Here is a 14,320-nt window from a genome sequence, read left to right on the forward strand (position 1 = left end):
CATTCAAACCACAATATCTGACTTTCTGTTGGTCGGAGCTAATGACTGTAAATTAGAAAGTTGTTCGGCTTGATAAGATCAATATACACGCTGAGTTTTGTAACTGTAGGTAAAACTATAACTAAGTTATAACACACTTTATGCATCCTTTTTTAATCATAAATTCGTTTCCTCGCCACGGCCAAACCGTTCGAGATATCAAAAATCCGTCCGCAATTTAGCATCCTCCATGTCTTGACTTCATGCACACCGAGTTTCGTGGTCATCGGATGAATTCTCTGGGAGAAGTGTTTCAAATGCCAGAACATGCGTTTCCATACAGCCCATAATAGCCGACTTCCTGTTGGACTGGCGTAAAACTTAGAGCACGAAAGTTGTTCGGCCCGATGAGATCTATATGTGTACCGAGTTTCATATTATTACATGTAAGCGTGTTTGATATACGGACATGTTTTCGAATCCCATTCCAGGGGGCGCTGCCGAGCCCCCCTGCCACGCCCGGGTACCAGGGTTCTGACATTTGTGCAAAGTTTCAAGAGTTTTTGAGCACGTTAAGGCCCCCAAAAGTGCCCAAAAGGTAGTAAAATAATAATAATAATAATAAAGAAGAAGAATAATAATCCTAAGAAAAACAATAGGGCCTTCGCCTTTTCAAGGCTTGGGCCCTAATAAATAAAGTTGAAGTTTTATAAGCACAAGCGCTCGCCTTGCTCTGTTCTGTGATGCGCGTTCGTGACGTCACGTAATACGCAGTTACGTTGAGAAGGTCACGCTTCACAGAATCAGTGTTTACAGATGTGCGGAAGGAGGACCATACACACATATTCAAATGTCTTTGTGTCAGTTTATCGTTTAAAATGCCCATCTCGTGTGTGTATCCTGGTGTTGTAATATTAAAAAGCCTAAAAGAACATTTTCGCAGGACAGACATGTTTTACTTTTCACAGAAGCGTGACCTTTACAGCGTAACTGCGTATTACGTGACGTCACGAACGCGCATCACAGAACAGAGCGAGGCGAGCGCTTGTGCTTATAAAACTTAAACTTTATTTATTTTTGAAATGACGATGGTTTCGCTAGATAAGACTCGTATTCATCGTCTGGTGTCGTTTAAAGCCCGTTGAAGCGGCGCTGACACTGTCATCTGGACCTTGACCCGTTTGGGGCCCATTGACGTCCATTATATGGAGAAATGTGTTCATCAAAAACCTTCATTTCTTTTCGACTGAAGAAAGAAAGACATGGACATCTTGGATGACATCGGGGTGAGTAAATTATCAGCAAAAGTTTTTTTTTAAAGTGAACTAATCCTTGAATGAGTCATTCATAATCACACACATTTTCCCCAGAATCCCCTACAGCCGTTTATTGCAGAAACATGTTCACCTCGTGTGAGTTAAAGGGTTAGTTCACCCAAAAATGAAAATAATGTCATTAATGACTCACCCTCATGTCGTTCTAAGCCCGTAAGACCTCCGTTCATCTTCGGAACACAGTTTAAGATATTTTAGATTTAGTCCGAGAGCTTTCGGTCCGTCCATTGAAACTGTATATACGGTATACTGTCCATGTCCATAAAGTTAATAAAAAGATCATCAAAGTAGTCCATGTGACATCAGTGGGTTAGTTAGAAGTTTTTGAAGCATCGAAAATACTTTTTGGTCCAAAAATAACACAAAATAAGACTTTATTCAGCATTGTATTCTCTCCCGGGTCTGTTGTCAATCCTTCACAGTTACGCTGATGGCGTAAGACGCTGATGACGTGTTATCTGGTGCGCCCGAGCTTCATTTATAGACTGAGGGAAACGCACGCTGTAAAAGTGTCTCATCCGCGACATGCACATTTACGCACCATTAAAAAAATGATATCCACGCAAACAATGTAGAATAGCTTGAATATAGCGTGCGTCTCCCTCAGACTGTAAACGAAGCTCGGGCGCACCAGATAACACGTCAGCAGCGTCTTCCGTCAGCAGCGTCACTGCGGAGTCCTGAACGCAGATTCACAACAGACCCGGGAGAGAATACAATGCGGAATAAAGTCTTATTTTGTGTTATTTTTGGACCAAAAAGTATTTTCGATGCTTCAAAAACTTCTAACTAACCCACTGATGTCACATGGACTACTTTGATGATGTTTTTATTAACTTGATGGACACGGCCAGTATACTGTATATACAGTTTCAATGGAGGGACAGAATGCTCTCGGACTAAATCTAAAATATCTTAAACTGTGTCCCGAAGATGAACGGAGGTCTTACGGGCTTAGAACGACATGAGGGTGAGTCATTAATGACATTATTTTCATTTTTGGGTGAACTAACCCTTTAACGACCCCTAATTTAGTGTAACTCATATTCTTGCCTGATTGTGATTGTTGTAAGGCTGTAACCCGGTGTTGGACCCGCCCTCCGCGGCTCAGAACGGGGTGGAGAGCGACGCGAGCGACGGGGAAGAGTTCACACTCATGAGCATCGACACCATCATCAACGGGAAGGTGTGTGTGTTTCTCTGCTCCTCAGCCGGCTTTAAAGAGATAGTTCACACACACATGTAAACTCTGTCAGTAATGACTCTCCCTCATGTTGTTCCGTTCTTTCCTTCATCTTCGGGACACAAATGAAGATATTAGTGGTTAAATCTGAGAGTGTCTCACTCCTCCAGAGGCTTCTGTTGTAATTGAAACTTGCCGGCCCAGAAAGTTAGTAAAGACAATGTTTAAAATTGTAGGCTCACTATTGGCCAGCATCACACACATGACCAGCGTCGGCCAATAGTAAGCCTCCGTTCTAACGTACCGTATTTTCCGGAGTATAAGTCGCATCAGTCAAAAAATGCATCACGAAGAGGAAAAAAACTTATATAAGTCGCATTTATTTTGAAATTTATTTCACAAAATCCCAGACCAAGAACAGACATTTAATCTGGAAAGGAAAGTTATTAAACTACACAACAGCACACAGAACAACAGCTGAATAGTGTCCGGTGTGTTAGCGTAACACATTAACACAGGGCTCTCAAGTGTCACGCATTGAGCGTGACAGTCACTAATTTCAGTCTTTTGTCACGCACTCCCGCCACACATTGTATTTCTCACGCGGAAAAACTATTTATAATATATTTAATATGCCGCAGCGCCCAAAATGTATCTGGCCGCGCCGAAGTCACTAGGAAAACCGGCAGGAAACTCCCCTGGAGTTCTTAGTTGAGCCTGCCACTTAACAGCCAATCAAAAAAAAGAAAGGGGCTACACAATAGCCAATCAGAAAGTAGCACTATTGTATCTGGGTAAGATTTAACGTGATTGATTTAACAACCAATGGGGAAAAAATCATATCCTGGAATTGTTCACGTGATCTTCCGAAAGTTTCGTTCACCCACAGAGGAAAACACCTTCTCCTCATGATCTCCCGTTTTAATGTTACAACAAATTCACAACTTGTTTGACACAAACAATGACAACTTGACTGCGGTTAGAGAATGTTTCCCAGATAATTAGCATCAGTTTTTCATGAGTTACTGTAACTTATCCAACAGTTTTACAGCCTGTTCACTGACATCACCTGCTCAGAACAAGTAGTCTAGGCCTAGTCATATTTTCATTATCACACGATGACTGACATATTGTTACATTATAAACATCTCTCTGTCCAAATAGGCTTAATAATTTTATTTGCACTAAATAAATTAAAGTGTATTGCATAGTCGATGTTATAAGTCACTTTTAAAATCATGTCATATTTTATAATTATATCCTGGCCATGGATGCATTAATCATTGCATCTGTCTTTCAAATATGTCAGGTAAAAAGCATACTTTGTATTTGGTTGAATTGTCAGTGCCATGTGTCAAATATTTTCTTCTGCAAGTCTGAGCAATTATTATATTACAAAAAAAATTAAACACCCCCATTCCCGCGAACACACAGAAGAACATCAAGAGTTCAATAAAGTCCTTATTTTTGGGGGTTTTTTTGCTCACAAAAAGTATTCTGGTCGCTTGATAAGCTTCAGGTTGAGCCACTGTAGTCACTCGGACTATTTTAAACATTGTCTTTACTAACTTTCTGGGCCGGCAAGTTTCAATTACAACAGAAGCCTCTGGAGGAGTGAGACACTCTCAGATTTAATCACTAATATCTTCATTTGTGTCCCGAAGATGAAGGAAAGTCTGACGGGAACAACATGAGGGAGAGTCATTACTGACAGAGTTTACAGTTCTGAGTGAACTAACGCTTTAAGTGTGTTCAACGATACTCCGTTCCTCCAGTTAATGTGTGTGTTGGGTGGTGTGTGTTCAGGAAGGGGTGTTTCACGGGCTGATCCCGATGTTGAACAGCTACCTGGAGAACATGGAGGTGGACGTCGACACGCGCTGCACGATCCTCAACTATCTCAAACTCATTAAGAAGCGCGCTTCCGGTATGCAAATGTCTTTGAGTTAATTACAGTGCAGTATTTCTGCTATCATTAAAGTTTTGTGTTATAGTTTCGGGTTTGTGTGCTATCCATTTACAGTTTTTTAACTTATGCTGATTTATTTATTTCAGATTTATTTAACTGTTTTAGTGTTTTCTGTACACTCGTGTAGTTTCTAAAGGGGTGCTGAACTGCTGGCAAAATGGGCTTTCAATAAAACTTGTCTGCCTATACAGGGAACTACACTAACCTTTTCCACTGGTGGCACTTGCGCTACTAACTTTTTCAGTTACTGGCGCAAAACATGATTTGGTCGCACAAATTATTTATAGTAAGCCGCTCTGGGTAATAATGGAACTGTATTGCATACAGATGTGCTTTTTATTTTACTTTCCATCTTTTAAACCACATGCCGCCGTGTTTTCTTTAACATTGGTTGGGATAGATTTACTGCAATAGAAAATACAGTACACAATAATGTGCAAAATTAATTTCTTTTGGATTTCAACATGCTATGGTTGCCACAGATGGGCAGACTCCTGAACTCTTAAAATAAAATAAATATAATCCATAAAATAAAATAATAATAGATTTTCAGTATTGACTATTCGGTATTAGAGATACAAAAAAAACAAAACAATGCATGTCCACTTTACAATTAAGTGAAATATAATAAGCCACAAATAAGGCTATATTATAAGCTACATTGAACTTAATTATCAATTCAGATTCCTCACTTGCTCGGTTAGCTTGACGCCGAAATGCAGTAGGGAGTGCAGCTGCGTCACGGGATATGTACATGTCTATACACTTCGCCTGCTTCATACTGTCATTGTGAAGCTTCAATTTACATGGACACTTATAATCGGATTGACGGCTCAATCGGACTAAAAAGATCTTCATGTAAACACCTTAATCGATCGGGTTGAGCTCGATCCGAATGCAATTTCGATCGGATTGAAAGGGTTTGTTTATTCCTTTTGTAATGTGATCGAGAGAACACGTCAACACTTCATCGGATTGAAAACCGAAACTGAAAGGACTGCGCATGTACAATGACGTATGACGCGCGGAACGAGCCGTTCTTCCTGTTGAATAAAGTGTCATATAAATGAGTGTCCCGTCATTCTAAAATTCTCATGTCACTCAGCGCCTGTGAAGTGAAGCAGGACAACGTCCCACTAATTGTTTTGGATTCTCATCCACAGACGACTGGTTTTGGCCGCGGGGAGGGACATTTTTACTGCGTGATAAATATAAGCAGCACGGCAAAACGGTTCAATGCTCAATGTCTCCAAATCATGACCAGAGACGGATTAATATTACGTCTGCTGTTTAAAACAAACAAAGAACCAATAGAGAATAGCTATGCGCGAACAGCGGGAAACGTGTGTCATATAAACGCGCACATCAACCCGATTACTTTAAGTCGCGGGGCTGAAGCCAACTTTGTGTTGAATGCTCAGATCACGTTATAAAACGTATTCTTAAAATACACATTTCTGTTTTAATAAATGCTCATAGTAAATCATAGCATATTGCCTAAAACATAAGGTAGGAACAAAAATAATCAGTGATACATTTGCGACCCATTAAAAATTAGGGTCGCAATGGCATTTCAAAAGGTCGCAGTGTAGTTTCCTGCTATAGATGTATTTGGGGGCGGAGCTTAGGTGGAGGCGGAACGATCCCTCTGGCCGTTTCACTAGCGCTAGTTTGGCCGTTTTGTTAGCTTGTTTTTTAACAATTACTGGAGAAAATCAGATTTTATCTTGATGTGCAAGCTCACTCACTGTCCAGGACCGCGACTGTTATTTGCAAAAGTTAATATTAACGGACGGAACCAGATTGGCCGACCCGTACACGCTCCCTCAGTGATGGACAATCTGACAGGAGTAACGTTACACTAAGTTACTTCTACACCGACCCGATAGAAAAACCGAGCGTAAAGAGTGCATCATCTTCAGATGCCAATAACTATGTGCTGAATGGTCTCGTACAAGACTTGTGGTACGATCCGCAGTTCTGCCGAGCCAGCGCCAAGGCCAGAAGATGACGATGTAAAGAGTGACATTACAGTGCAATTTTAATCATGTGAATATTTTCTAGAAATAAAAATTCCAGAGACAGCATATTAACTTTTTAACCATGTATTTGATTACTCTTTTTTTACCAGGTTCTTCAAAAAGTCTAGTCACAATCAATCAAAACAACAATCATAGATGATTCACAATAATTTAGAAAATATTATGCGATAAAATGTAAAATTGGAGCCTGTACTCCGTCGATATCTAGAACCCAACAACACAACAAGATGACATTTAATAATAATAATAGTCATTTAAGCTCCTTATGATGTAGCCGAATCTCTGCTGGTTTGTATTGGCCGTCTCCAGTTCAGCTAGCGCCGTGACGGAACTGTGACGTCAGCGCAAAAGGGGTCTATAGAGACGGAGCATATTTAGGCCACGCCCCCATCGGGGGGGAAAACAATCCACCCGCCTCCATTGACTCTGCTTTGCAAGAGGCTCCTCGTCATTTCTTGCTTCTAACTAAAGACAGAAAGATGCCTAAAAGCTGCTGTGTGACGAGGTGTACAGCAAACAAGCTGAGAAACACAGAAATAAGTGTTTATAAGCTGTCGACCCCAAAAAAACTGACTTAAAAGTGGATCAGGCAGTTGAGACCGAGCGTAACGTGTCTCATTACTCTGAGAACTAGCGTACGCCCGCTGGAGGAGAACGTCATCGGCAACACAGGATCGCTTATCTTACAGAAATATCATATATAAAACTGACATCTGGATATTTGACTCACCAGTGACCAAATGTTTAACTCACTGCACACGCAACTGTGTTTCTAGTGCATACTGAGTGTCAGGATCCCACAGTTTACCCATTCGCTCCAGCCTGATCCACTTTTAAGTCCTTAAACACTCGTTTTTTGGGGTCGACAGCTTATAAACACTTATTTCTGTGTTTCTCAGCTTGTTTGCTGTACACCTCGTCACACAGCAGCTTTTAGGCAGTTTTCTGTCTTTAGTTAGAAGCAAGAAATGACGAGGAGGAGGAGCCTCTCGCAATGCAGAGTCAATGGAGGCGGTTTCCCCCCCGGTGGGCGTAGTCTTCAGATTATGACGCGTTACGCTCTGTGTCAATAGAGTAGAAAAGCAGGAAAAAAATGGGAAAAGGCTTTTGTCTTCCCTTTTTCAGATCAAATCAGCCAAATATCGCCTTGCTTGAGTCATGTTTAGTCACTATAGTCATTTTAGAGCAGTCCCGGGTGAAAGAACTAAAGGTTGCATGGACAATCTGGGAAAAAAAACAGTTTCTAGTCAACATTTCACACTGGATGATCACGAACAGTGTTTTAGACCGAAAAACTGAAAGAAAGCCATAGAGATGTCAAAATTATGCATCATCCAGCGGACTTTTGCTGACAAATAAACATGAATTTCTCAGCTCAGTAACACAGAGAACAAGTGAACATTGTTAATTTACATATACCACAGACTAGTGTTGTCCGGCTTGAATACCGTATATACCCAAATATAAAACGACCCTGAATATAAGACGACCCCCCCATTTTCCAAACTTATTTTTGGGACAAAAAAAGATTTTTGTGGAAAAAATCTGGTTTTCAACAGAAAATAATTTTATTTGAAAATTGCACTGATAATTCATTTTCTCTCTTCCAGCGCGCACACCTTTCTCTCTCTCTCTCTCTCTCTCTCTCTCTCTCTCTCTCTCTCTCTCTCTCTCTCTCTCTCTCTCTCTCTCTCTCTCTCTCTCTCTCTCTCTCTCTCTCTCTCTTTTTTTCTCTCTCTCTCTCGCTCTCTGTCTCTCTCTCTCTCTCTCTCTCTCTCTCTCTCTCTCTCTCTCTCTCGCGTGCGGTTGAGAGGAGCAGCGTTTTAATTCAGTTAAACACAGATATTATGTTGCTTCTCTAATTTTACATGCAAGTATAGCCGAAATCACAGCACAGATATTGTCTTTATCTTATGTGTATTTGATTTCATCAGACGACGGCTCGATTATCAGGATTTTTGTGCAGATTAACATCTTGGAAGTTTCAGTCACTATTTCATATTAATTCCGCTGTTCTTTCTCCTCTCCCCCGTGATCTTGTCTATATCACGAATATAAGACGACCCCCCATTTTTCAGCCTATTTTTAGGACAAAAACCTCGTCTTATATTCGGGTATATCTTGAAAAATATCTATATTCAATACCATGAGGAAAACTGCCATATATACCTCCATACAGATAATTTATCATTATCTCATAATTTTATGATAATTTGGGCACTTTTGTTGTAATAGCTTACACACAGAACAAGGGAGGGCTTTCCAAAAAAATAAATAATAAATACAAGCAGTAAATAGAACAATCCAGATAAATAAAATAAGAACAAATAAACAAATTGTAAACGATAGCACAAATAAATACAACCGAATTAAGAGTGAACTGAAGTAAACACGGCTAATCTACTCCGCGGAGAAACTAAAGTAATCCGATGTAAAATAACACTGGACCGTTTTCATTGTAAAAGTAAATGGAGATTAATGCTAATTAAAGTTATTCAGTCAAGAGCAGAGTCATTTTTTCTTTGACAACACTACTACACTGCAAAAAATGCTTTTCTTACTCAGTATTTTTGTCTTGTTTCCAGTCCAAATATCTAAAAATTCTTAAATCAAGATGCATTTACTAGATGAGTAAAATTACATAAGATATTAAGTCTTGTTTTCTGGGGAAATAAATCAAAATGAAGTGAGCTAAAATGATAACAAGCTAAATGATCTGCCAATGGGGTCAGAAAAAAAATCTTGTTTCTGTTTGAATTAACATTATTTCTCTGACCCCATTGGCAGATAATTGCGCTTTTTTTCAAGCAAAACTCACTTAATTTTGAAAACAAGACTTGTTATCTTATGTAATTTGACTCATCTAGTAAATGCATCTTGATTTAAGAATTTTTAGATATTTGGACTGGAAACAAGACAAAAATACGGAGTAAGAAAAGCATTTTTTGCAGTGTACCGACATTGTATACAAAGCAGTTTCACTTTAGCAATGACACACTTCAGATTCACTCTTTGATTTGCATGATTTTGCTCATATTTGCTTTGACTTCCTCAGGCGAGCTGATGACGATGGCCAAGTGGATGAGGGAGTTCGTGGCCAAACATCCCCAGTACAAGCAGGACAGTGTCATCACAGACAAAATCAACTACGACCTGCTTCACAAGTGCGACCGGATCGCCAAGGGGGAGGAGAAGTGTCCCGAGCTCATCGGAGAGCCGGCTAACAGGGCCAAATAAAGCCGCTTCACACGAATGCGAATCATCAGATATATATATATATATGTATCAGAAAAGCCTCTTTAGCATGAGAGCGAAAGACCAAGTATGTGACGGTCCAGAAAAAATCTAAAACTTCTATTTAAAATGTGTTGATTGCTGCGGTCAGCCAAAGTTTGTGGAATTTGTAAATATCAGATTTTTTTATTATTCGCAAATTATTTTAATAGCTTTTAAAACGGATCCATGATGCAATTGTACCCGAATGTGTACATATTTCACTCCTGAGTCTGGGTGTGTGAGAGATTATGTAAATGTAGCAAAAACACTAAATTGTACATTAGTAATATTTTCATTGTTGGAAATGTAAATACTGTACTCCATCAGGCATTAACAAGTGTACTTTCTTTATTTTTTATGGATGAAACTGTTGATTCTTCTTCTTTTAGGGATTTAAATGCAGAAGACCGTAGAAGTGTGCAGTGCAGTGTGTTTTTCACTAACAAATTATGTTGTTGAATCATTTTATTGTTTGTAGGACCGCTACATTTATATCATTGGTTGAGGTTTTGTTAAGCTTTATACACCACTAGAGGGCGCAGAGGGACTTTTTTTTAAATATAATTATGGATAACTGAATTAGATTAACATTATGCTGTAGTTTGTTAGCTTTAATATCTGTATATGGCTTGAAATAAAGTGATTCCTGTACATATTTCAGCTTCTCGAGTGGCCAACAATGCCTTTTCTAGACCTATCGTTCAAGCCTTTTATCTGCAAATGCTTTAAATTAAATATAACTCCGTTCATTAAATCATTAGTAGTCGCTGACAGTGTCTATTGATGCCATGGAAGCAATAAAAGCTTAACATACAGTATAAATGAGATGTATTAAGACTTTTGCTGTGCAACTTATCAATGAACAAATTAAACATTGTGTAAAACCCTGCGTTCTGATGTCCGTTTCATTTACAGTTTTACAAGCGTTGCAATAGCCAGTGTTCACACTACATCTGTGTATCTGGCTCTAATAATCTTAGTTTAAAATCCTCACGGACGGTCCTGAAGGAAAGCTGTGTTATTACATAAGCTCTCTTAACTGGGGTATTTCGGGTCAAAAATGGCCCGAAGCGTTTAAATATTTTTTTTTTTACAAATCGTAGCTTCATCGGAATGGTCCGAAACTTGGTGACTTTATTGGTACTTGGTATATGAACACCCAAACAAATTGGGGACAGGATTTGATAAGTCTAAGTGGTCGTAAAAAAAAAGTCACACTCAGGACCTTCGGGTCAAAAATGACCCCCATAGGAAATTAATGGGAAATTGGCAAAAATATGAAAATACAGAGTTTTTTTGTGCATACAATCTACAAATCAGCCAGGATGCAGAAAAAAGGACTCAACAGTGAAGGGGTGAATCTCTAAAACATCAAGAGTGTAAAACAGACAGAAACACACACACACACACTTATACACAAAAACACACGCACACACAAATGAACGCGTGTCATTCCAAAAGCTAATTTTGGGAAATGTGTGAAATAAAAGCAATTATTAACCAACCAAACAAACCAAAAACTTTACAAAAATAGTCTTTGAGAATCTCTTATTATATATTAAAATCCACAACCTGAAAAAAATTGGGAAATATGTGCAAAAACAACTAGAATTCACAAGCCTTTTCTTAAAATATGATATTGCACAATAATTATGCTCACTACATCCACCAGATGGCACCAATCTGACTTCAAAAATGGTTTTCTATAGGCCTAGTCTCTCCTTTAACCTGAAATACAGCATTAAAAATAATAATAAAAAAAATTAAATGATGCAATTCCATTATATTCAATGGGGGGGAAATGGATCATAATTATTGCATAAATATTAATTATTATCATCAAATTCTCTCAAAACACCAAAGAAAAAAAATGATTGAACAAAAATACATTTCATTGATTTTGCTAGAAAAAAAATATCTGAATCCCGTCTCCAGGTCATTTTTGACCCGAAAGTCCTGAGTGTGAGTCATAAATGAAATGCCCTAGAGGGTTTATAACATTCCCATGTCAGGATGTTGATCGTGTAAAATAATGAATAACGCTTGCAAATGTGAAGCTTGAAGTCCTCGTTGTCGTGTAGTTTTTTGGTTTGTTTTTTGGCTTTTAGTATGAATATGTTAGCCTTGCTGTTGTCTATACACTAGTTTGTTAAAAAACGATGACAAAAATCATATTTAGAAGATTTATTCAGAACTTCGTCTCACTTTCTGCCAATATGGATCAATGATGTTGATGACACCACTGCGCTTCAGCTTCTCATCAGATTCTGTGTCCAATCGAAACTTGCTCTTTGTGTGGTTTTGTTGAAGAAACAGCCACCCATTTATTTTGTAATTGTAATGTAACCAATAGATTTTGGGCTTTTCTTTTTAGCCCTACAAATGTGACCCACACCTTCATTCTCAAAGAGGTTATTATCTTTTATTATGAAAACCCAGAGTTGCGGTCCCTTGAATATGTTGTTCATTTCTTTATCTTGTATGTAAAATTCTTCATCCACAAGCAAAACTGGCTGAAGTCTCCTTTAAGCTTTCCTCTTTTTCTTGCTGAACTTAACTCTTTTATTTCATCACTTCAGTGTTGGGGAAATGCATTACAAGTAACTCGAGTTATGTAATCAGATTACTTCTTCAAGTAACTAGTAAAGTAACGCATTACTTTTAAAATTTACAACAAAATATCTGAGTTACTTTTTCAAATAAGTAACGCAACTTACTTTGTTTTCCCATTTATTGACTGACAGCTCTCCTGTCCTCATGTCGAAACGTGTGTGTGTGTGTGTGTGTGTGTGTGTGTGTGTGTGTGTGTGAACATGATGCTTATTGTAGTTCTAGACTAAATGTGAGCATTTACTCATCTCACTTGCACACACCAAAAAATATTCAATATTCCTCAAAATGAATAAAATCAGTGAAATGCAGAATCAGAATACTATGCAAACCTCCAATAACTAAATATTTTAAATAAAATAAAAAAATTTATGCATTTAATCTCAATTTATTGACCAATGTACTTGCTTCTGACCTTCGATTAAAGTTCATTTTGATTCAGTTTAATAAGCAGAAATGACTATAGAAAGATAGAAAGGTTTGCTTGTGTGCTTTCCTCTACTGTACACATGTCCTTCAGCCTGAGGATTATTATTTCACTTTTGCTGTGAAAGGGTCTTTACATTTGCCCAAAAATATAACTTTTGTGTTATAAAAAAACAAGCCCAGCCCAGGTGGGGAAAAAAGTAATGCAAAAGTAACGTAACGCATTACTTTTCTAAAAAAGTAACTAAGTAATGCAATTAGTTACTTTTTAAGGGAGTAACGCAATATTGTAATGCATTACTTTTAAAAGTAACTTTTCCCAACACTGCATCACTTATAAATAACACAAAAAAGTGCAAAATTTCTGATGCATTATGATGATTTATTCAAAGATATGATTTAACTTTATTATTATTATGCTTTTCTTTTTTTGTGTATGTATATTTACATAATTTGATGTATGTAAATCCAGGATATTCATGTTTTTTGTTGTGTATCATCGTTTGTTCATTGTAAATGATACAACCTTGTTAACTTTCCTGAGCTTGTAGTTATGTATAAGTTTGCAATAAAAAATAAATAAATAAAATATTCTGTCCAATCAAATGCTCTCTGGAATCTGAAGCCCCGCCCCCTGCATTATAAACAGACGCTGAAGCTGCGGCTGGAATCGGTCACTTGTTCACATATTTACTGTTTTCTACATGGTGATTGGCACATAGTGCACTATATAGGGGATAGGGAACGATTCATATGATTTCCATTGAGGCGAATGAAGCCACCGCAGCTCCGGTCCAGATTGACACACAGATCAACACGGATCATGAGCGAGTCGCAGAACAGAAAACATATCAGATAATTTGAGTTCTGCACAGAATGCTGTATTATAAAGAGATATGAGGAGAAACGGTTAGAGATCAGGGGAAAACTGCGGCTTTAACGAACTCAACGGCTCTGAGCTGTGATATAAACGAAACGCTATTGGCTGTTATAAAAAAGGGGGGAGGAGCTGTTTGATATGCCCCGCCCTGTCTTCCTGTTTCAGTGGAAATTACGTCAACACATTGAATAATGCTGTCAGTTTCAAAACACTTCACTGGGACTTTAATTTATTAGTGGATGTTTAACATATTCTGATATGCTAAATAATAGGACTTTGTATCATTACATCATAAAGAATCAGCAGCACACTGAACTATGCCAGATAGACTAGATCAATTATGACCGTCTTTTAATGATGACATTTTTGTTCAACAAAATAAAACACCACATAAACATTCACAAGAGCTTGGGTGGGAAGTTACAATATCTATATAAAAAGAATAATTATTAACCAAAAGTGACATGCTCGTTGTGTGGGCCACGTGAGCACTTTTGATGGAATCTGTGACACTTTCGCTGTGATTGTTCCCCTTCAACATGGACCACGTGACGCGCTCGATGGATGAGAGCAGCGCTGTGATTGGCCAGATCTGATTCCACATGAGAGCAGCGCTGTGAT

The 14,320-nt window shown here is 38.3% G+C and overlaps 1 protein-coding gene across 1 annotated transcript in view; it reads left to right on the top strand.

The window, feature by feature from the left end:
- The window catches only part of gclc (glutamate-cysteine ligase, catalytic subunit), a 48,697-nt gene extending 38,025 nt beyond the window's left edge, over window positions 1–10,672 (top strand). Inside the window, exons 14-16 of the mRNA XM_079634698.1 lie at window positions 2,387–2,499; window positions 4,303–4,423; window positions 9,563–10,672. Coding sequence (XP_079490824.1) covers window positions 2,387–2,499; window positions 4,303–4,423; window positions 9,563–9,744 — 416 coding nt within the window. The 3' untranslated portion in view covers window positions 9,745–10,672. The remainder of the gene's footprint in view (window positions 1–2,386; window positions 2,500–4,302; window positions 4,424–9,562) is intronic.
- The last annotated feature ends 3,648 nt before the right edge of the window (window positions 10,673–14,320 follow it).

Source organism: Phoxinus phoxinus, assembly GCF_949152265.1.
Source record: "Phoxinus phoxinus genome assembly, chromosome: 14".
NCBI lineage: Eukaryota > Metazoa > Chordata > Actinopteri > Cypriniformes > Leuciscidae > Phoxinus > Phoxinus phoxinus.